This window comes from Pagrus major, chromosome 17 (assembly GCF_040436345.1).
Source record: "Pagrus major chromosome 17, Pma_NU_1.0".
Taxonomy (NCBI): Eukaryota; Metazoa; Chordata; class Actinopteri; order Spariformes; family Sparidae; genus Pagrus; species Pagrus major.
This window is the reverse complement of record NC_133231.1, coordinates 11,625,660-11,649,700: the sequence shown is the minus strand read 5'-3', so window position 1 is coordinate 11,649,700 and position 24,041 is coordinate 11,625,660. Positions and strand designations below refer to the sequence as shown.

The 24,041-nt window shown below is 42.2% G+C and overlaps 2 protein-coding genes and 1 non-coding gene across 3 annotated transcripts in view; 2 read left to right on the top strand and 1 right to left on the bottom strand.

Annotated features, from left to right (window-relative positions):
• adamts16 (ADAM metallopeptidase with thrombospondin type 1 motif, 16) overlaps window positions 1-13,521 on the top strand; it is a 55,352-nt gene extending 41,831 nt beyond the window's left edge. The window contains exons 19-24 of the mRNA XM_073485437.1: window positions 9,873-10,077; window positions 11,110-11,304; window positions 11,422-11,478; window positions 11,607-11,822; window positions 11,912-12,059; window positions 12,194-13,521. Coding sequence (XP_073341538.1) covers window positions 9,873-10,077; window positions 11,110-11,304; window positions 11,422-11,478; window positions 11,607-11,822; window positions 11,912-12,059; window positions 12,194-12,309 — 937 coding nt within the window. The 3' untranslated portion in view covers window positions 12,310-13,521. The remainder of the gene's footprint in view (window positions 1-9,872; window positions 10,078-11,109; window positions 11,305-11,421; window positions 11,479-11,606; window positions 11,823-11,911; window positions 12,060-12,193) is intronic.
• Window positions 13,522-16,825: 3,304 nt separating this feature from the next.
• Window positions 16,826-16,897, bottom strand: trnae-cuc (transfer RNA glutamic acid (anticodon CUC)). The gene has a single exon. It is a non-coding gene; the product is annotated as a tRNA-Glu (tRNA).
• Window positions 16,898-17,445: 548 nt separating this feature from the next.
• Window positions 17,446-24,041, top strand: part of ice1 (KIAA0947-like (H. sapiens)) — a 9,349-nt gene continuing 2,753 nt past the window's right edge. Inside the window, exons 1-14 of the mRNA XM_073484540.1 lie at window positions 17,446-17,594; window positions 17,788-17,846; window positions 18,497-18,608; window positions 18,717-18,793; window positions 18,882-18,919; window positions 19,010-19,092; window positions 19,235-19,311; window positions 19,532-19,569; window positions 19,681-19,763; window positions 19,858-19,894; window positions 20,025-20,081; window positions 20,206-20,289; window positions 20,439-20,794; window positions 21,154-23,715. Of these exons, the coding sequence (XP_073340641.1) occupies window positions 17,505-17,594; window positions 17,788-17,846; window positions 18,497-18,608; window positions 18,717-18,793; window positions 18,882-18,919; window positions 19,010-19,092; window positions 19,235-19,311; window positions 19,532-19,569; window positions 19,681-19,763; window positions 19,858-19,894; window positions 20,025-20,081; window positions 20,206-20,289; window positions 20,439-20,794; window positions 21,154-23,715 (3,753 nt within the window). The 5' untranslated portion in view covers window positions 17,446-17,504. The remainder of the gene's footprint in view (window positions 17,595-17,787; window positions 17,847-18,496; window positions 18,609-18,716; window positions 18,794-18,881; window positions 18,920-19,009; window positions 19,093-19,234; window positions 19,312-19,531; window positions 19,570-19,680; window positions 19,764-19,857; window positions 19,895-20,024; window positions 20,082-20,205; window positions 20,290-20,438; window positions 20,795-21,153; window positions 23,716-24,041) is intronic.

Here is a 24,041-nt window from a genome sequence, read left to right as displayed (position 1 = left end):
TTGAGGTTAGCTTCCAGGTTGCTGTCGCCAAGAGGGCTTTTCTCGATGTTGTGTTATGTCACTGCTGTCACTTAGAGGGGCACGAACAAATTTTCTATGATGTATGACGATACCAGACAGAAAAAGCAAGAACCACGAGTAATTCTGTGGTTTCGGGGTGTGGTTCTGTGGGATCTTGGCTCAGCTCAATTGGTTCGGTCACTGTCTTATACCCCTGACACACAGGGCGAAGGCAGAGGATCAAAGATCAGTCAACGTGTTGCAGTGCTGCGGACATCATAGGGAGTGGTGCGCCCGCTGACAGGCAGGACATGTACAAACACACACACACACATAAAGACACACACACGAGGGAAATGTCCCTCCCTTGTCTGTGCTGCTCTGGACAGTGTCATGAAGGGTAAAACGCTGGCCAGAAAACAAATCAGCGAAAGACACTCCTGGGATAACACTGGTTTTAATGAGGGGGGAACTTGAGATTCCACTGTTAAAATGTGATTTATTTTTTTAAAGCCACAGTATCTCTTTCATCAGAATGAAAGAGATGAAGTTTTGGTCGGAAATGTTTACACGTACACACTGTATAGTATTTACAACAGGTTACTGGCCACAGAAACTCTAAATACCAATAAGATATGTGCAGTGACCAACAAAAATGCAGTGTGTCATTCCTACAGCAGCTGTTGCTGAGGTATTACTTCCCCTGAGTGCATTTTCAGCATGTGTGGTTGGAGTAATGTCTTAGATCACGCAAACCTGATCTCTTGGGCCTACGTAAGTCCTGTAAGAGAGGGTTAACAGTACAAGATACAGAAAAGATATATAATATGGTATTTCTCTCATGAATCCCAATGCTCCTGGTTAACACTGTGTCTACATAGGAGGTAGCGTGAGTAGCATGATCGCAGGACAAAAAGTCATCATCCTCACCAACTGATAATCCATGTATATCCATGATATGATAACAAAAAATAAAGAGTTGTTCTTATATTGCAGTGTAGAGCTACTTAGTTCTGGTTGCACAAGCAAGACAGAGGTTATGCTTTATTGTTTGTATTGTGCATTTAGGATGAGGTCCACCCAGTGTGTTTGGCAGATGTAATTCTATCAGGGATTATGAGTTTGGCCAGGATTGCTGGAGTTTATCTCCAAATATAATAAAGAGCAAAACAGACACTCTATCATGCTTTCATCAGTGGGGCTTTTTAACATGACCTGTCACCCTACAAAAGATATAATGTAGTATAAAATGCTCCTTGGCCTTTGAAGTAACGCTGTGTAAAGTTGCTATCATAGCTAGTAAGTTATTTACCAAGACGTGCTAATATTTGCAGCAGAAAACATACCATTCTCCAAACTTTTCATATATTGAGCATCTATCTTACCAAAGCCTCATGCAAGCCTCTTCAACACGTGGTTAAATCCAAAGACTGATAGTGACTGTCTAATCAGAGTTGCGTACCTATAATTGGACAATCATTGTTCAGGGGGAAGGGTTTATCGCACACTTCCTCCATGCTCGTGTAGTCCGCTGTCTGCAATCATTGGCTAAGCACAAAGCATCACACAACAAGTGGGCGTCCATGCAACACTACCCTTATTTTTGACATTAATCATCGAGATTATGGACCATAACTGCAACCAACATGGAGGAAATTCTTAAATACACCATTAAATGCAAAAATGACATACCACTCAATCGCTTCTCTGCTGAGGAGGTTGCGTTGAACTCAGAGTCTCTACAAGATCTACACGCTGCACAGTTAAGCAGGGCAGTAACAGTACAGTAGATGCCTGTCTCCCAGGGAATAACAAGACATTTATCTGGAGACTTTTGACAGCTGCTGTTGAGTCGTCAATTCCTCTGTGCCTCAGTTCTGAGGATTCCCGTAGCAATGGTCAGAAATATCAGCCAAATGAAGTGGACACTGCTGACAAGTCGTGCCTTGATTTACGAGCAGAGAGGGTTTTTTAGCTGAGACACTGACCTCATCTCGGTCAGTGTTGCACATGGATGTCCAGAAAAAATCCCTGTTGTTGACTGTCCAAATGTGACTTTGTCCCCTGCATGTGTTTGTTAAGGCAAGCCTTTTAAAATGTGTTTAAAGTGCCCGTTATTTCTCGACATTAGAAGGTCTTGCCAGAGACGGGCCTTTTTGAATCTTTGTTCCTGGACATCAGTGCTTCTAATGCTATGAGTCACTTTGCGTGTTTGCTCAGTGCTTGAGATGTAATGGTGAGTGTGAAGTGTGGTGTTCGGGATTGTATGGTGACACACACACACACAAACTCACAGATGAGAGGAACAGTGGTGGTATCTGATTACTATTAGGCTCACTCCCACCCAAACTCTCTCACCCTCTCATCAAGACTTCCAAGGAACAATTTCAAGTGTCCCCACTACACCCCACCCAACGGACACTGCAGTCCAAAGTCAAAAACTGCAACCAAATCTGTCACAGTAACACTGATGCACACATTTTCCAGAAGCATATCCATAATCAATCTTCCTCCCTCTCTTTTGTTCTGGACGCTCTTCTTTGAAGTGTTGCTCATGATGTCATGTCGTTCTTAATCTGCGTCCCAACACCTGCTGAAAACTGTTATTTGTCTGCTGTTTCAGAGAGATTTTCTCAGGGATACTGTATTATGCTGGGCACCAATATTACATAATCAGCACTGAAATCATGGAATCCCGGTTAAGTTACCATTTATCTCATGTTTTATAGTAACCAACAGCTGTTCTGAAGGGGATTTTTCCTCCACAGTGTCAGTGTCTTGATATTTCCTTCTTGCTCAGTTTGTCTCCGTTTTGGAACAGGTATCCTAGGAAAATCCTGCATGATGACCACAGAGCTGTCTCATATTCACTGACATAAACTACTGATCATGTTGACAGAAAATATTTAAATAAAGAAAAGGAAGCCACGTTCTCCAGAGCTTTGTTAGATCAGACATTTAAAGTAATAATGGCATGTTTGTGGTTCATTGTGTCATCGTGTGCAGTAATGTGCTGCACAGTATAACATGTGGTCATCCCTGCTTTGTTTTCACTCTCATACTCAAGACAAACAGGGACTCACAGTGCACCGCTGCCAGCTTTACAGATTATTCCCACCCTGGCTAAAAACGTCTGCGCTCAGAGTTGTGTGTGTTATGTTAGGATGGCTACCACTGTACTCCACCTACAACTAAAGCTTTCGGGATAAATTGCGGTGATTACCGTTACCAAGAGCTGTGAAGACTAACGGAAAGTTTCACCACTGTCAACTGAAGCGTGAAATGTTGCTTTATGTAAATACAAAAGGTCAAAATGAATGAATGCAGTCTGTTACAGAAGCAGAGGGGTAAATAAAATGATAGAATTGACCTTTAATGACAACAGTTTGGCCTGTCAAACACAGGTGTAACTTATAACGCTTTTAATTGCTGCATTGCATTGATTGCCAACAGAGTCGTAGTTAATGCTATTAGTGCCACCTGTGCTGTTCCTGTTGTGACAAAGTCAAATTGTCCTCTGTGAAAAAGGTCTTTGAATCTGATTCATTTGGGAACAGTAAAGAAACAAGAACAAGACTAGTCTCAGAAGACTAGGAAAAAATCCTGAAGTAGATACCCAGCAGGGATGACATATTTTCTTGTTGGCTAACCGAGAAGCTAGCTTCGCCCTGGTAATCTCTTCAAATCTCTTTGTTCAGCAAGATAATCTTCACAGACAAACACCACTTTTATGATATTTGAAGCATAAATGAAATCGCCAGTAAAAAGCTAACGTTATTATAGGTTATAAACAAACTACACTGCAGTCACATGGCTTCAACATCACCACCACTAAGTGTCTTACTACACTACTACTACTGTACACACTTTACTATAAATTGATGAATATCTTAGTTGTAAAGTTAGAGTTGTTTGCAGCTAAAGTCCGCCTGTAAAGACGAACTTGTGAGTAGGTGAGTCTCCATGTTCGGCTTGATGATGTTTAATGTCCCTGACAACTTCTGTAGTCTCATTTAGCCACTTGTTAGCAGCGACCCTTTGAAAGACACGTAAACACTTTATAATTTAAACGTGGGGTATTTACCAGCGTATTTTATGTCATAGAAGAAAACGTGAAAGTCTCTTAAGCTTGTGTTAACCACAGACCTTATTTCAGACATTTACCAAGGACCCATACACAAAGCCCACTGACTTCCAGACAAGGGGATTGGAAGTTGGAAAAAAAAAGGTAGCTTATTTCCAGATTTTGGAGCTCATTCCTGCGGCACTCAATAGCAGGATAGCTTTGTGAACTCTGGCAGTTTGAGCAGAGGTTAACTTGCATTTTTCACTTAGTGCACTCAACATAAACCAATGAGAAACATGCATGTTCTTGATATTGATATTTTATTAAAAATCTAACTTGGCTATAATATTGTCACGGGTTGATAAATATGCAATCAATTATTGCACGTTTTAGCCTGTGTGGGAGTACATATTACTATATACATATACAGTACGTGGACCAAATTTTTTACAGTATATTATGTTTCTATGCTGTGCTAACAGTGGAACATTTGATTGTGCGACTATTGGTAAGTGGATGAGGAAACTAAACATTTGAGGAGAGAAGACAGCATACATCAAGGAGGACGTGAGGAAACTCTTGCTCACAGAGTTTGTGGGTTAACCAAACAATTCAAGCTTTGTGTGCACATTTACGTTGTGGGATCGCACTAGCATTATGTGGTAGCCAGAGACAGTGACTGTCTCAATTCCAGCTTTCAGTCAGTACTTAACTGCTTACTCATCCCTGAGGATACTGTAGGTACAACAGATGCTCAGTTTTCCCCTCAGCCTCCCCCTCTCACACACACACACACACACACACTGCTTGTCTGCAAGCGTGCAGCCATTTTTGCGCAGGGCACGGCCTCTGTCTGTCTCGCTGTCTGCCTCTGTTTCCCTCCGTCTCTCTCTCACACACATAGGTGAAGCCTTTGAGGTCAGTTGTTAGACCTTTGTGTCCCACCTCTCACCCGTCCACATACACACACACTGCACAGAGCAACAGCAGGCTTCGTTGTAAGACCTCCACTGCAGTGTCCATTACCTGGGTGGCTTCAGGCTCAGCTGTAAACATAACCCCTAATGGCCTGGACACTTTGATGTGACGTCTTTTTTCTCTCTGACCTGTCCAACCCTGTCCTACCACACATATACAGACACACACACACACGCACACACACACACTAACCACCAAACAGAGCCAGCCAAGGATAGCTGTCATTCAAACTCTGTTGTGCTCAGCTCCAGTCTATCAGCAGGGATTTGTTGGGCTGTGGCTTTCTGACAAACACTCACTGCCTACTTGTTTGTCCGTCTCACTGTCTGTATCTTTTAAAAGTCATTTCTAAATATGTCCAAATACATATTCTCTTTCACAGCAACTCCCCTGCTCCCTTGTGGTTATCTCAGGCGTTGATGCTCCTCTCTGATATTTATTTCCACTTTGATTTCTTCTCTCCCTTACCTGCTTTCTCTTTCTCACGTTCCACCACTTGCTAAGTTACACACACACACCACCCCTATCAGCATTTAGTCACTAATGGATTTGTGTGTTTACTCTGAGTTGAGGAAGCAGTGATAATAGTGGCTGTAAAGTAATCTCAGAACTGTTTACCCTCATCTCTTGGGCCTATCTCCTTCATTATCTACAGCTCGGGCGGCCTAAGTGTACCTGCGTATATGTGTGTGTGTGTGTGTGTGTGTGTGTGTAAGAATGGGTGGAACCAGGTGTTTAAAAAGGCTGTTTCTATTGTATGTTACACTATCAAACAGTAATGTTAGCGAGGAAGTGATTCAATGCTACTGTTAAATGTTGTGTAATAGAAGCTGTGTTGTTTTACCTTGAAATATGGCCTCATGTCCTTCCACTATCCATCGTCTTTCCAGTTGCTGAGGATGCAGTGAAACGATAACGATTTGTCAGTTTCCGCTCATTTACAGGACTATCTGGACCACAGCAGTAGAATATTTGAGCGAGACGTCAGAGGAAAATGGCTGCCAATTAGGAACCTCAATTTAGTGCACATTGTCAGTGAGTGTCATTATAACATCATTTGAAAATTGATGACATCTCTCGTAAATGAATAGTTGTGAATATACATATATTTCTTACACCATTTTGGAGGAACATTTTACGACAGTCATCATCACTTTCTAAATTCATAGTGGGCATCAAGCTTTGTAACAACACATGTTGCCGGACTTGAAATTGAAATACAAACAGTAAAAAAAACAGCAAGAGTTCTCATTTAACAGCGTAAAATTGGTGCAGTAATAATAATATTGAGTAATTTATACTTTTCCTATTGGTTGCAGTGGAAGCCTTCAGGCTTCATTTTCATGCTTTTGCACAGTTATTTGCAGTACTTTATGCCGTGTATACAGATCTCAGATTTCATATTTAACGTTCATAACATACAGTATGGTTGCTGTAGTGTTCAGGTTGCTGATGATCACATTAATTAGTGTATCCTACCATATTAGAGTTCCATTTTATGGTTTAATCAAGCAGAACTGGTTTCACATGTACCTTTGTCCAATAGCTGTTTTTTTTAACTGCGCTGAAACATATTGTCCTCATATGTCTTTTTTTCACTGAGTATCTGGACAACTTTTCCAAAGTGTGTGTGGGCCTTTTTTGTGCATAAACTGTGAGCTGAGACAAAACATGTGCTGGGCTTGACAAAACATGTGTGCTAGACAAAACAAGCTGGCTGTGGTCACCAGTCCATCGCTGCATGTTGTACTATTCTGAGGCCCTGCAGTTATTTCATTTTGCTGTGTCTGCACCCAGGAAGTTGGACTGGACAGGCATTACATCACGGAAAAAGGTCTCCGATGCCCGCTCACATTTAGAGCATGATATCATTCCGTCTCACTGTGTGGACGTACACCGATATAAGCAGAGAATCACCCACACGCTGGCATAAACAACACACACACATACAGTGGCACAGTTATAAACACTGGTTTATTACACCGGAGGTTATTTAATGACCCTGGCGAGCGTCATTTAGACCACAGAGGGTATCTAACACTCTGTCCAGAGAGTGTGATGCTTACTCATCACCCAGTAACACTTACAAATAACAGTCGAGGTAAAGATCAGAAGGTGGTTTATAACTTGATATGGCATCAGTCAGTATATCACGCCCACGGTCATGCCAGTGGGGTCATTAAGGTATTAAATAAAGCTATGTGACCTCCACCACATTAAAATGTTTTCTCCCACTCTAGGTCAGATGACCATAATCGGAAAATCTGATATCCCAGATGTGACAAAGTGATTGAAGAGAGCCACAATAAGATTTAATTCAGTATGCCAGGATGATGTCATACTGCAGCAAGTTTGTGAATGTTATTGCATAATAAATCAACAACGTCTGTTAGAGCTAGGGTTGACAGCAATTAATAATTCAATGCTCTGACAAATAAAAGAAAAAAATCCAGTGTATGTGCCGTTTGCAGGCCAATCGTCTTATTCGGCCTATATGAAGCGACTGGACAGGTTACCTGTCCCTCTACCTGTTGCTATTTAACTGCCTGCCTGCACTTTGCACTCATAGCTCATGACTGGAGTCTTCCACAGGGCTAGGCGGATGCATTGCCAAAGCTATTAGCGAGCTAGTGGCACAAGAATAGCAGAGAAGGTGCATCCACAATTTCCCAGTGCTAACATGCTAGCTTGCCAGCGGTGACTACTAACAATAGCCCTGTTCATGGTTTACCTTCATTATGATAGTATCAGGTGTTTTCTTACATGCAGGCGAGACATGGTTAGCAATGACACGATGTGCTGTGCTCAGTGCACAGCCACTGAGCCTGTTCCTCAGCAGCTTGCTAACTCGGTAGCACTAAGCACACAGCCCCTGAGCCAAAGAACGAGTGAGCAGCAGCGGTAGTGACAGACTGTCGTTCAGCCGCTGACCAAGTACCTCGAAGCACACAGCCCCTGAGACAAATAAAGTTGCTAATGTTAGCACCAAGTACACAGCCGGAGTAGGCTAACTGTCGTGCCGGGTAGCCTTTTTCGGACTGTGGTACGTTCATGACGACTATTTTGCTTGTGTTTACATGATTGTGGCATTTAACAGAGTTGATTGTTTGTGTATTTATGAGTCTAAAAAGCTAAGAGGCTTGTTGCTAACTAGCCGCTAATGCAGCGAGAGCTACGGAGCAGTCAGTCAGTGCATGTTCATGTGTTTTGGAGGAGTGGCTTGAAGAAGGTGGGATTTTTTTTCAGTTGGGTCAAAATTTTTACCAGCCCCAGCTTTAACCACTACAAGCTTGTATGTTGCATAATAAAAACACTGTACAGTCTAAATTTAGTACTGAAATATTCGGAGATGTCCTCTCTCTTGAAGCCAACAGTGCAAGCGTAATGTGTCCAAATACGGTAAGTCTCAGATCTTGAAAGACACAATATGGCTCTAAAAATTGTTGAAGTTAATCCATGTATGTATTAAACGACACCCTGAGCTTCTCTGTCTGCGCCAAGGGCCGATAAATATCATGTCAGCATGTTGAACACGTTGCATGTATGTGTTGATCGCTTGGTTAAATGTTTAAAGTAAACCGCTGAATAGAGATTTTCAGCTCTACATTATCATCTTCCTCCCTCAAAACACCCTTTGATGATACTACAGTGTGTATCTTCCTCCTGACAAGCCGTAACATATATTAGACCAGATGGAATTTCTCCGTCTGTATTTATTTAGATTCAATAGCGCGTATATAATGTCCTTTAGAGCTATACTCGTCTCATCCTCCTTATACAACATTCCAAGCAAGTGATGCACCAAATTATTAGAAATAAAGTTTACACTGTTAATATAAACAAATCCATGTGCCGACAGCAATGTTTTTGGGTTTGTTTGGGGTAAATCGTAGGAGGCCGGGTGGCTACATCGGGGTGAGGATGATAGAGTGTGTGATGAGGGATTGAGCCGCCTGCACCTTGGGTTGTGGGTCACTTGGGATAGATGCGAAAGATAGAAGCTTTGAGGAAGAGAGAAGGAAAAGGGATTAGGCGACTCAGACATGTGGTGTGACGGCGTGCAGTGTTGAAAAAAAAGGCACTGAAAATAATATAAACTGTAGTTTCCTATACAGAGCACTCAGCAGGGTTAGATAATTGATACATTAATATGAAGGATGATTATTATAATTCTTGAAAGTGCTAGGTTTGTAATAGCCAACACACACATGAGCGTGTGCAGTACAAATGGAGGTAATTATGAAAGAAATATGTGGTGATGTGATATGTGGTTTAGTTTTAGTGGTCATGAGGGCCTGAGTTTAGGCAAGGAGCGGGTTTAAAACCGTGCGGTGAGGTTTAAGTTTCAGTTTTAAAGCCTGGTGTGTTTCGGCTGTTCTGACTTGCTCTGAGACCAGTCAGCCATGAACAAATATCTTAACGCCCTCAAGAGCTACACTCCAGCATGTCTGAAGCCAGAGATTTATGAAGACTGGAGTTTAGTCACAGAAGACAGATGCTCCTATTATCATCTTCATATTTATTACTCACATTATTGTTATTGCTTGCCAAGGAGTTCTCTGTGAAAAGCTCTCCTCGAAAGTTTCGAATGCTTTTGTTACACATACAGTAAGTTTTACAGTCGCTTCTATTTTTAAGCGTCTGAAGAAAAAGAAGCTGCGGAGGCCACAGGAGAAGAGAAGTGGCTTAGGCCCGACACAGGGGGTCCTCTACAAGCGCTATCATTGTACAGTTATCGTGTCATTTGTGAATTCCCGCAGGCCTGTCTGAAGAAGTGATTGAGGAGCTGTGCGTGTTGACTCAGCAGGCTTGTGTTGTGTTGTCCCAGCTGGTCTGTAGGAGAGTGGGGGGTGTGCAGCCGGAGCTGTGGAGGAGGGGAACAGACGCGGCAGGTCCAGTGTGTCCAGAGAACCAGCCAGACCAACGTAGACGCCCTGGCTGACTCTCGCTGCGCCCAGCCAACCCCGACCAGGAGGCAAGCCTGCAGCTCACACAGCTGTCCACCAGTTTGGACCACTGGGCCGTGGTCACAGGTAAGCAACGGCCTCATACTGTTGGCTCACAAACCCCAGAATTCTTACACAGAGATAAACAAAACAAGTACAAGTATTGACTAAAGCTGGGCTCAGACAGTCTGACATACTTGGGTTAAGTTATTTTGTGATAAAGTTTCTCATTATTTTTGAGATACTGAGTCACTTTTGTGAGATACTAAGTCATTATTTTCAGAAGTTTCTCATTAAAATGGCTTTTATCCATCACATTGGCAGAACTGGGCTTTCATAGCTGTAAGTCTGTACATGCATGCTGCTGTAGTAGTTATCCACAGCAGGAACAAAACACTTCAAAGTTGCACACTCGCCATTCAGCATGAAGAGCCACGCTGTGTTGTTAAGTGAACCCTAGCATTGATGGCTTCACCACATTTTATGACGGTGATCTCAGTGGCTTTAAACTATGAATGTGCCCACTGAGACCTCCCATGTTTTGTTCTCTGTCCAATTCTTATACATTGTGCGCAGTGACTTGTCTCACCGTTAAACTCTCTTAACTGCCATTTTACCCCAAATACCCTTAACTACCTGCCACAAATGGTGTCCAGTGTACTTCCTCTCTGGTACGCTGTGGCACAGTGTAGTGCGTCACAGCCCCTTGTTTTCTTCGATGGAGTGGAACACTTTCAAGATTTTGATTCAGGCTGTGCCATAAGATGTGTGCATACGATCAGAATGAACATTGGGGGAAATGTTGGACTACCTAGAGGAATTATTAAGGAAGTAAAGCACAATAGGTCACTGTGAGGAGAATATACTGAATATACTGTATGGTAGCCATGCTGAAATGCTTTCCTTGCATAGTTGGCTTGTTAAGCTCTTTAGCCTGTGACATTTAAGTCATTTAATAGCTACATTATGCCAAATCTTGAATTAATTTAGACAGATCCTGACTTTCAGTGAAAAGAGGGTGGGTCAGCCTCCTCTAAAAATGATGGATGTACCACAGATGTCCTCGGAAAAATGAAACTATAAAATATCATCATTATCATGTTTCTGTTTATTTGACAGTGTTCTCGAAAGTGTGGCAACGGCTTGAAGAAGAGGACAGTGCTGTGTACGAGCACCAACCCAGGTGCCCAGACGCACACGCTGACAGACAGTTTGTGTGCTGGCCTGCCGAAACCCGCCAGTCAAGAATCCTGTTTCATCAAACGCTGCCAGAAACAACGCAAAGTCCAGTGGTTTGTCTCCACGTGGCAAGAGGTAATTCAAGAGCAGTTGTAAAGACTGCTGAGAAAATATTCAATTAAAACAAACATGGCAGTAATATATTTGCATAGCTCATGTGAATAAGTTGTCTCTCTCCATTTTTTTCCACAGTGTTCGGTATCGTGCGGCCGTGGCTATCAGGCACGCTTCATCAAGTGTGCAGAGAAGGTGTGTATTATATGTGCTGTGTTTACTCAAATCGAGCAATATAGTATTAATTATTTAATCTGTGATTTGTGCCATGTTATACAATGGCATCTTGCACTGTAGCTTACATGAATATTTCCATCATACAGGACACTGCTGGAAAATACAGAGAGCTTGCTGCCAAGAAGTGCCACCATGTCCCCAAGCCCACAGTCGAGCTCCAGAGGCCCTGCACCATGGCTGAGTGCCCCATCCGCACCACCCCCCCAGTCCACCGATGGAGCACGTATCATCGGACCTACCCACCTCAACCCCTCCCTCAACCTCCGCCTCGAGCAGAATGGCACTCGTCTCCTTGGTCTCAGGTAAGTTCACTTTTCGCATTTGACCGACACCAAAGTGACAACAATCCATCGTGTCCAGCCTCGAGGTATTGTTTCATTGTACTCTACAGTGCACAGTGACATGTGGAGGAGGAGTGCAAGCCAGAACGGTCCAATGTTTGGTCCAAGGGAAGCCCTCTCCTGGCTGTGCCCACCATCTGAAACCCTCAATGTCCCAGGCCTGCAACACCAACTTCTGCCCTCAACCTGAGAAGAAAGGTACAGAAGCTCCAACATAATGTAGTCCTACTATGATGCTTCTTTTAATCTGTAGTCTGAAGAGGGTTATCTTAAAACACCCTGTTAGAATAGGAGCAAGCACATAACTCATTTCTTTTCCGTTTTTTCCACAGACCTTGCTTGTAGGGATTACTTCAACTGGTGCTACCTGGTGCCCCAGCATGGAGTCTGCAACCACAAGTTCTACGGCAAGCAGTGCTGCCAGTCCTGTTCAAATTCAAACCTATAATCACACAGAGCAACTCTGTCTGTGACACAGGCAGATAGGTAGTTAGATAGACAAAAGACCATATTTGACGTCCATGCTCGAAAAAGACAGTGTTTTTGCTTGAAGCGTGTGGCGAGCACTGAAAAACAAATGACATTTCAATGGAAGTGCGAGAGAGTTGCTGTGTCCTTTCTTCTCCCTGCGATGCCGGACATCTGGATACAAGAACTTGATGCTGACAGCACCACACAGGAATGTGATCAGGACAGTACAAATAAAGGAGAGAATTATGAGGAGGAACTAGCAAAATGGGAATCTTGATTAAAGCGAATGGGACTGACATGTCCAACAGAAACTGAAAACCTGAAAAGTCCCAGCTTTGTTTATATACTGTATGTAACTGAACAGATCCGTACCCAGGACATCCAACATCCCCAGTCAACCAAAGGCCATTGATGGCTGGCCAACAGAGAAAAAACGGTTGACGAGGTTTCAGGCACTGCCACGCAACAACATGTGTTACGCCCTGGTCTGCACTGCAATTCTTGATCAATTGGAAATCTGGGGTCTGATTATGAAAAGGGATGTTTCAAAGAAACACATAATTATACTCTAAGGCTTGATAAGAAACAGGCTGGGAATAATCAAAGAGGGCTTCCTCGATAGCTGGACAATAGCAGGAAGCTTTGCGCTGTCATGTGTGAGAAAAAAGGAGAGAGAAAATCAAAACGCATCATATATGAACGAACTATTCTGAGGCTGTGTAGACTGACCTTCATACTCAGCGGTGCTACAACGTTGTCTTCTGTCACCAAATCAATGTGAAATCCTCAAGTTTCAGGAAGTAGCAAATGAATTGTGTGACCCATGTACAGTATTGTTTGTTTTATTTATTGGCTTTACAATACAGCGTTGCTGGAAGACTGTATTATGAGCAGTATAAATGTGTCCTTTTATTACTCTACCCGAAGCCCATTACCCTTATATTTTGTATCATGTTTCATAAGATTTCACGCTGACAGAATGCACCTTTTTTATTCTGAACATTTATTTTATTTTTGAAGAAGAAAAAAAATCTGTGATGTCAAAAGCCAGATTCAGCAATGTCAACCATGACTGAAACAAAAGGTCTAAAGAAACGCTAATCCATTTTTCCATGACATTGTCCAACATTATAACACAAGTCATGTACTGCATGCATTGATATGGCATAAAAACATAATGTGTTCCATATTGGTTATGGTTTAAAAGCAATGGCAGATGACAGCTAATGCTTTTTCAACATGATTTTTACGTTGTAAATGAAAAAACAATAAACAAACGTGTGTCATGTCGGCATCTCAGCTGTTGCGTGAGTTCTTATTTAATTCTTTTCAGCTGTCAGTTTGAGTGAATCTGAGCTCACCAAGGTGGTGTGAAACTTCAGATGTCTGAATGTATTCTTGCAAAGGGAAAAAAAACTCAGGAAGGGAACTCGATTCCATCAGTAATACTTTCTTGGAGGAAGTCTTCAGCTGGGCACGATATTGCCATCTTGCCCTGACAAAGGATTTGTCTTTTAAAGGGGCAATATGTAAGTATTGCCATGCAGCTAGCTGGACTACTGGGGAAGTGCTGGTGTTTACACCACCAGCACAGGAGTTTGGACCACTGGGAGAAAGCTCTTCAGGCCCAGTTAGCGAGTTAGCATGCTAACTTCAGGAGCTATTTCTGCAACACAATATATAGCGGTCTGTGATGTAACTTCAAAACTCTTATTTCATCGTATTCTGTAGATGTTTTAAGTTAACTTAAATGTTTTGAACTAATTCTTACATATTGCCCCTTTACGCTGAGTTTCCTGGACTGAGCTATATCTTCAGTAATTCTTTTGAAGCCATTTAATTGAGTGGTTGTTGCAACACCACCACACTACAGATTAGCATTAAGCCTATATGTCATATCATAACATGATGAAACAAAAAAGAAAAATGATTTGGTCTTTAAGAAATGACCCCGTGGCTTAACTCTAAGCTCTAGCCCTCAGTCTGCAGTGGAGTGCAGCGCGTAAGCCAGCACGCCGACTAACAGTAATGCCAGCATGGTATTAGCCATTTCAACACCTATGACATATTGTGTCTGGGCTTTACTCTTTAGTCATTTCTCAACAAGTCAAGGAGACACAGATGCCCAAAACAAAATCCCCATTGTCATAATCCCCGGGGCACAGCCAGTAAGGCATTCAATGAGAGTAAGGGAGGAGAGAAGAAGAGTGTGAGGAGACAGAGGGAAATAGAGAAGAAGAAAACAGGAGGAGGGAGGGCATGTATGTATTTGGTGCTGTCATAGAAAAATGCTGTGTGAAAGAGAGGGAGTGAGCCAGAGGGAGAGGTGGGTTCAGGGAGAAAAAGGGGTTTTCCTCCGTGTCAACCACCTCTCTGAAGCTGATTCATAGTTGGTCAGCTGTGGGCACTGTGACACTCTGTCTGTGTGTAGACACTGTATTACTGAATAAAGGGCAGTGTTTATTGTTTAGATCTTTTTTTTTAAATGTCTGCAAGACTTGAAGAGATGTACATCTGTTTTATTAAATAATGCCAGTTTTGCTGACAAAAGCAACCACACACACACAGACAAGCACATGGAGAGTCAGATAACTGTAACCACCCACAAGTTTGTGGAATGTACTGTCATCAGCCACTTTGCACTCAAGTCATGTCAAAACTAAATCTTAATCAGAAGAGACGAGGCAGGGATATAAAAAATCTTTTTAAATCTTGTAACTGAACCCTGGCGATGATCAGTGTTTGTATCACTTTGTATAACTAATATTTCTATGTACGATGATGAAATAAGGAAGTATTTGCTGTACGGTGGCGCTGAAGGTCAAAACACAACAACATTAGGGATAACATACGAACATTTCAGAAAACACAACAACATCATACTGTTCGATCACTATTGTTTTCTGAAATGTTGTTGTCTTTCCTGAAATGTTGTTTTGTTTTGACCTTCAGGGCCACCATAGTAGAGTAATGTCTTATTGTCATTACTATTACATGAAACCCCTGTGTAAAATGGGTTTTTGAATGGCATATGTTACACAGTATGTGTCTGTTTGGGTGTCTTCCCACTGTATAAAGATATATAGTTCAGGTGCATTAGAGGCTCTTAACAGCTGTAGGTGTGAATGCAAATGTTATTATGTGAGTAAGCCCTGTGATAGACTGATGAGCAGTCTCTGTCCAGATTAAGACCTTATTTCAGTAATCAGGCAAAAACAAACAATTCATTGCTTTGGTGACTAATACTTTGGCATTAGAGAGCAAATGTATTTCCATCTCACTCTGTATAATTTGCCACAGGAGCTTGACAAAAGAAAAAGAGGAGAGGAGAGAATCCAACCACACAAGAAGAAAAGGATGGAGAGGATGAAGCACTTTTGTTTATACAAAGATAGGGATCAGACAAAGGATTCCTGTAGCTGACAAAGGTGATCGAGATAAATCTGGCAACATCCAAAGCGTTACCTAACCCATGTCAGGTAACAGAAGAGATAATCTGTCAGAGAGAGGCAGGAAGAGAGAAAGCATGCCCTTTCCACTTTAAAGAAACTATGCTATCTCTGACTGCATCTGTTTGGAGAGAGTTGGCTCTTCAGCCTCGAGGCTACACTAAGAAGGTTCATCTGAAGTTACAGGGATATTATCTTTCCATCAGGATGCACTGACAGCAATCTCCCAGCACCTTTTGCTGCTTCCTCTCAGCAGGAATCACCAGGTTGGAGACGGCCTGCTGCCACAGTAACAAGGAGCATTTTGGGACAAACTCATCTCAAATATCTCCATCTATTTATTTATTTATATATTATTTACATATTCAATCATTTCAATTTAGATTTATAATGATCTCAAAACTGTCTAATAGGTAGGTGGGTGATAGAGTAGGAACACTGTTAACTGTATGACAGTACCCTCTATTGACTGTATATAGTAATTACATATGGAGGGAACTCGAAATGCATACACACTCAAGTAAAAGAATGTGAACCACTTGCTGCAACTCTTCTGATGCCAGTAAGGCCATCATTTAATTTCCCCTCCCATTCGATGTTTATATTTTTTAATATGGTTTTATATTGCCATCTGTTGCAAACGTCTGTGCACACTACGGCCGGCAGAGGGCGCTCTCCAGTGGAAGCTTGTGAAGGCGTCTCTATATGGGGGAATATTAACCGAATACGAAAATTCATACAGGCATCTGTAGAACATGAAAGCTAAAACTGACACCATGAGACCTGACTGCCACAAGCACTGATGAAAGCGAATTAAAGTACAGTTGAGTGGAGTCAAGTAGTTAAACTATGACTGTTATTCTAAATGAAGGATTTTAAAGTGTTTTAAGTGCTTCAAAAACAGGTGATCTACATATATGTACAAAACATTTTACCAGTAGAATCAAACTGCACCTTTTCGTCCTGCATAAAAATGCAAAGAAAATCTATACTGTATATGTTATAAATAGCACAATGAGTCGTCTTATGAGCCACAAAAGTGAGTTCCCTGACCGGGAATCGAACCCGGGCCGCGGCGGTGAGAGCGCCGAATCCTAACCACTAGACCACCAGGGACTGATACACGAACAAAAAATCCTAAATTCATATACCTATCAAACTCATAGGTAGTAGCCTGACCACTTAGACACTTTGTGAAATGTCTTTAACTCAATGACATCAGCTGTGCCAACTACCTGCGGTGTTGTCAGATGCGTAAAAGTTTGAAACAACGTAGGCTATCAAAGTGTAAACGATACAGTGAGTAGTAGAGCAGACGGTTAAACTGCCCCCTGCTGGCAGCTACACGCTGTAGCGCATTTATATCAGTTACGCCCCCATTGGCCACAATAAAGTGCCTGAAGAAAAATCCGAATGACCACAAATATTATATTTTCTCCGACAAACAACAATGTATACAACAGACCACCCGCGTTTCTCATATTTAATCAAAATATTCACCACACTTCCAACGTGCGTTTGGCGTACCGAGAAATATTTAATTTTAAATTGACCGGCATCTCACGAAGCTCCCCTGTGGGGTCCTGGCTTGGGTCCTTGGTCAACGTGGGAGACGCGAATGTGAAGTTGTTTTGAACCTGCCTGAGATGTATGTCACCGGGACATGGTCGTTAAATTATCTTACATAAAATAGTGGCTGTCGGGTTTCGGAATCTGTCTTACCATGATGCCAGGGGACAGTCAGTCCAAAACGGTAGCGATCGCCGCGGACGCGACGGTTGGAAACTGTCAAAACTGCTCTGTTTTGCACCAGGTCAGATCATCTTTCTGTCACAGAAAAGTCCTTTAAAAAGTTGTGTTTTCGTCTATGTAGACTGAACATAAACATTTTCCAAATCTTGTGTAACAGTTTCTGTGTTTACAAGTCGTCAGCTAAGGTGAAGCTGATGATCATTTATGAATTTCACTGTTTGTTTTTGTTTTGTTTTTCCCGTCTCGTGTTACAGAGCCTGAACGAATATGTGTCGTCATTTCTGGCTCTGAAGCAGAAGATAACGGTTACAGAGTGAGTGTTACTGTCACGTTGACATGTCTCAGCTAGCCGTCACAGGTTAAATGGACACTAGCAATACTAAAACTCAATTTGTACTGAGATTTGTAGGGAACCCGGGGCAGGTATCAGGTGTAAGCTAACGTTAGCAAAGGTTAATACCAATAATTGTTCGTACTACTTATTGATTTGTTCCCCAACGTTCCTTATCATATTTACGTACATATAGTCACACATCGGTAGCAAGACTATTGTGTGGTTATTGCAATCAAAATGTTGTTCACATTGCACTTGTAACTAGCAGTGCATGACATCTGTTGTAGCATTCAGCTTGTCTGTTATTGTTTTCCCTCACAGCTACAAAAGCTCAACAGATTTAATCAGGTTTTCTACCCTCAGTTAGTATGCATATTCATAATGACGTTAATGAAAACAACATTGTTCACGTGTGATTTGAGAATGTTCAATAAAGGAAATTGAATCTGGCTTTTGAAAAAAAGTAACAGACTGATACGTGTTTGTCTTAACCAATAATACTAGTGCATAGACACCTGTCAAGACATAGTCGTCTTTGGGCTGTAAATGCTCACAGATTATGTGTTCTTTCATTGATGTTACGTGTAACTGGGTTTAACACATTCATGTCCTTAACGTGTTTATTGCAGTGACTCAATCAGACTTCAACAACAGCTGGAAGAGCTGCAGATCAAATTGGCTGCACTGGAGAAAAAGACAGCAGATTATGAATCTGTGCAAGCAGAACTGGAAGAAAAGAAGGTATGCTCTTTGAAAGGATATTCCTTATGATGGTAGTAATGTCTCTTGATATTAGTGCTGACCATCTCTGAATAACTTTCACCAACTGTTTTTTAAAATCTTTTATAGGATGCTCTTAAAGCCTATGGCCAGATGTCTGAAGAGATGGAAAAACTGAAGGAGGAAAACGGCAGGACAGCGGCAGAGTAAGAGATAATTATGGCATGATGTTTTTTGTCATATGTCATTTATGTTTGAGGTAAAATGTTAACTTGTATTTTTCATATCGCTCAGGAAAAATAAGCTTGAAGGCCAGCTGAAGGATGTAAAAGGTACTTTTCATTCTCATGTTGTTACAGTTTAGAGTCTTATTTCTTTTGTTAAATGCTTCTCTGACTTTTCGGTCAATTGTCTACTCTTAGAACTGACGGAAACACAGTCACTTGAAAATGCACAGCTGAAGAGAGAAAAGGCTGCGGTAGAAAACGATTTGCTCAAAACACAGGTAGGTTAAAAAGGTGCTCTCCAAATTCACTTGAGATGTTTGCAATAATCTCATTCTCAATGTATTTTAAGAGCTTTATGCATATGTGGTCAGATAGGATCTCAGGAAACTTAACAGTCTTTGAACATTTTCACTTCTACAGGCATCTTTGAAGAAATCTCAGGCACAGGCAGATCAAGTTGAAAAGCTGATAGAGGAGAACGCCATGACAACAAGCATGTAAGACCTAACTCCTTCTTTAGTGTTGTTGTTTCTTAAATTGTATTTTAATCAGTGTCATGTCCTTCTCTCTCTGGGGGCGTCGTTTTGTGGTATTTGTCACAAGATTTTGTGCTACATTATGATTATTCGTGGTTCATAGTGTATCTTCCCTTGTTTGTGAGAAAACAATTTGAAACACATTTTGCTTAAAGGTTCCATGATGTTTTTTCATCAACAGAAAGGAAAAGCTTGAAAATAAAGTCGGACTGCTCGAAGGTTGGTATCAAGAAAATTTTTTTCTCACGAATTAAAAGAATTATTTTGTTTTCATAAAGATGTCTTGAATCTGTGTTTATATGACAACATCTGTTTGGTGGTTTATTTCAGACTCAGTTTGCAAACAGAATCATCAAATATCCCAACTGACCAAAGAGAAGATCTTACTAGAGAGACACATTGATGACCTCCAGGTGCAGTAATGATCTTTAAACAGCACACTGGTGGAAATATGTTGAATACAATTTGGCTGAACTTTCTTTGTGCATCATTTGAATTCATTTTTAGGTGAGACTGATGAGGCTGGAAAGGGAAAGAAACAGAGGTAAATAACATTGAGTTCTGGTTTTGCTGTAGTTAGATTTTCAAGACATTAGCTCGTGATAACGGCGGCATCTTTTTCTCACTTAAATTTGAGTTCAAATATAAACAATATCTGAATTATTTCTCAACAGAGTACAGGAGCACAGCAACTCAAGCAAGTGTACCTGAGGAGCCCAAAGTTGATAAAGGTATGTACATAGTTGGCTTCAGTTATTATTATTTGTAAGGTAACCACATACTTTAACCCTTAAAGCAGGATTGTTGTCATTTTTACTTTTGTAGCATGTGATAATTTTTTTGTCTGCCTTTCAGAAAAGTTCCGGATGCTGCTCGAAAATTTGTGGGCATGTGTCGAACCTCAGCAGCAGCACTCTGCAAACCTGTTGCACTTACCTGGTGAGGCATCATCAAGCCAGATTGTATATTTGCGCTATCACTTACATAACAACTATCCTGACTTGCAAAATAACACAAGCGGCTTCTTTCTATTATCATTTTACCCTCCAACATGTGTGCAATCCTCTCATTCATTCTTTTGATTTCAGAGTCCACTTCCAAGCTAGTTCTACCGGCCTCTCCACAAAACAGACTGCACTCTCATCTGAGTAACACGTCGCAGTCTGCTTCTCAGGAGATCAGTGAATCCCACAGTCACCCAGTACAGACAAAAGCATATACACAGTTAAAATCCTCCCCCCTCAAAGCCATCAAGCATCAAGCATGTCTGCAGCCAACAAGTGCCAAGAAGCAAACACGCTCTCCCAAAAAAAGCAAGCGATTGTCCAAGAAACACAAAGCTGAGGGGGCGTGTACGGACATGGGTAGCTCTGAAACATCTCTTGAGAAGATACTGGCGTTGTTCAAACCAATGCTTCCCTGCGTATCACCACTACCAGATATGGTAAGAATTCAGTTATGTTTAATGTAAATCCTGTTTCTAAATACTATTTAACATGCAGCTGCCCCTGTGTTTATTTAGGCCCTCGAGATGCTGTGTTCATCTTAATTTTTTTTGTATAACATGCTATATGTACAATGCAAGAATTGTTATTATATTGACTATAAACGAATAGGACATTTAAAATGAAGAGTCAGAATGTGAAATCACGTACCAAAGTGTATGTTTGTGTCAACTACTAGTTCAAGACACTGTTGGCTAGTTTGCCCTAAAAAATTTTTTTTTTTTGGTGTGAAAAGTTTGTTACACGAAAGCTATCTTGTTGCAATCCACATCCTTGTTATCTTCTTTCTCTCTGTCAGGAAACAAAGATGGAATCTATGGAGACAGATGCTGGAGAAAAGGAAAACCATCCCACGCCCTCTGATGACTCTGTTCTTCCTCAACAAGACGAGTCCTTACTCATCACAACATCGGTGTCAGGCCACTCTCCAAAATCTTCTGCCGTGTCAGCAGAGAAGAATGTGGAGTTGCCAGCAGTCACAACACAGGAAGTGGAAAACATTTTCAGTGAGGAAGGCTCCAAAGACTTGGGACAAAATGAGTTGAGTGGCATTAATCAAACGAAGGACAAAAGCAATACAGATGATGAAGAAATGCTTCTGGAAAAAGACTTGCAGACTGAGCAGGAGCCAGCAACTGTGCAAATAGTCTCAGCATCATCATCTTCTTCTTCTTCCAAACCGGATATAACAGTTTTGGTAGAGGTTGTGTCATTAACTCCCGAAAGTGAAAAGCCATCCTGCAATGTAAATCCAAGTAGCATCTGTGACACTGAACATGCTTTAGAAAAGGCAAAGGAAGTTCTGTCAGAGACCATTACAAAGATGGATGTAGACACAAGCCCTGATGATGTTACTGGTGCCAAAACAGTCACTTCTGATGATGGAGAGTCGCACCGAGGAAGTGATATGACTGCAATCTCCGAGGAAGCAGGAGTTGTCCAGCTAGTTACGTCCTCCGTTACTTCCTCAACATTTACTGACTCTGTGAGAGACGCTGATGTTCCAAATCCAAGTGCAGAAAATGGTTTAGAAATGGGAAAAAGCCTCCAAGACTCTTGTGGTTTGGGACACGACAGTCAAGATGCCACAGTCTCAAAGCCACAGGAGAATAAAGAGTGTATCAGCGAGGACACAGACCTGCCAGAGGATAACCCCAGCTCGTCAGGCAGCAGTGACGGCATCAGTAGAGTCTCAAATGAAGATATTCAAGAGAGGCTGGACAATGATGAATCCATAAAACCTCTTGGGGAGGAAGATGGGGATCAAGTACAAGGAACTGGAGGAGTTGATGTAAAAGATTCTCCTTCTGAGTCAGATGGCGATAACAGACCTCTGTCTCCATGCAAGTCTTCACCGTCAAAGATGGAAGATGGCGAGTCCCATGCTGACCAGGAATCCGATCTAGCAATCGTTGAAACCCCTTCAAAAAAGGAAGTTGACGTAGAGATATTGAACAGTGAAATTCTAGCACACCATGGGCCTTCCCCTTCTGACAAAGACAAAGAGACAAAGACTGTGAACTGTGAATCTTTGAACAAAAATGCACATTCCCTCTGCAGGCGGTTGAGTCCTACATGCCTGCTTCCCAGTGTAAAATTGCACACTATGGAAACTCACCCAAGCCCAGAAAAACTGAATATCGATGTGAACGTTGGGTTTGTTTCAACGAACAAAAGAACTCTACAGCCTGTGCCGAATTTAGAGGAAGAAGGCGTCATTAAAAACACTACTGTAAAAGACTTGCCTCAGAACAGCTCAGATGCAAACAACCATAAAGTGAGCAAATGTAAACTGGGCACTGTTGGTCCTACTACCTCATCTCAGCAGAGTGATGTTACCACAAATGGACAAAATGAATGTTTGGAAACATCTAGTCCAAGTCCACGTAAGATCAGGGAGGAAGAACCTAGCCCAATGAGAGGTTCAACGACAGCTCAACCACCACATAGCATTGGCCACGTTCTCTCTGAAATGGGCCCGCCTCTCCCTCGTCTGCTTACCCCTCTGAGTACACCTCCAAAGGTCGGCAAATCAATCAATCCAAGGCAGGCTATTGGGAGACTCTCATTTCCCTCACCCATGGAGAGATTGGCTTCGCCTACCACTCCCGTCCAGGCCCACTTGACACCAAACAGTCAGCATCTGAGTTCCTCATCTCTAAACAGTCCACTCCCTCCCTCATCACCACTTCAGTTCGGCTCTGCCACTCCAAAGCATGCCGTGCCGGTCCCAGGTCGCCTGCCCGTGACAGCGATGAATTCTTCCCCGTCGTCCTCCTCCAGTCCATCTCAGGAAAACTCCATGAGGATTCTCGATACCATGTACCCAGAGCTCTCTGCTCACGCCCGAACTCTGAACATTCTCAGAGGGAATGTCAGTCTCAGCATTTGTTCGTCAGAGAGCAGAACATTACCCACAACAGTCGTCAGTCAGATGTCAGGCTTTAAATCTATTAACTCCACTTCAACGGCCTTCACCAAGACTGAGACGAGAGGAGGGAAAAGACAGTCCATCAGTCTGCCACAGCCTAAAAGCAGTAAATGTCTTAGGTTAGATGACTGCTCTCCTGCTTTCAGTCGTGAGCAAGTGCCCTCCTCATCAAACAGTGGAGAGGAGACCACCACACCCCAGACTCCGAGGCTCAAACCGCAAACGAATGAGGCACCCTCTCCATCCATGGAAGTCGGAGAACCTGCAGAGAAAAATGTAATAGTTGACATTTTAAAGAAAATCGAGAACCAGCATTTTGATCTTTTGCCTGTGATCCAGAGCCACATATATGTCGGTAACCTGCCCAAAAAGCCCGTCTTGAGAAGTGAGGAGAAGGAGGTTATCGATGACGTTTTGCAAAGCAGCGTGGTGAGTACACTGGTTTATTGGGCTCACGTGTTGAACTTTATCACTCTTGCCATTCAGGATACTTAATTCTGACCCAGTGAATAACATCAATGTGAAAACCATTGATCATCTCTTTACAATGCTGAGAAACCTTGGGTCCTGGCATTCAGGTGGATGTTCTTTGACATGTGCCACCCATCTGAACACAACTGCACACCAAGTACTTCCCCCCCGTGGCTACTGCATTACCTGACGGCAGAGGCCCCCTCGGCGGGGAATTGCTCAACAAGGACAGTTGGACATGCCACAACAAGTGAGATCCACGGAGGCTCCACCTCACAACCCAT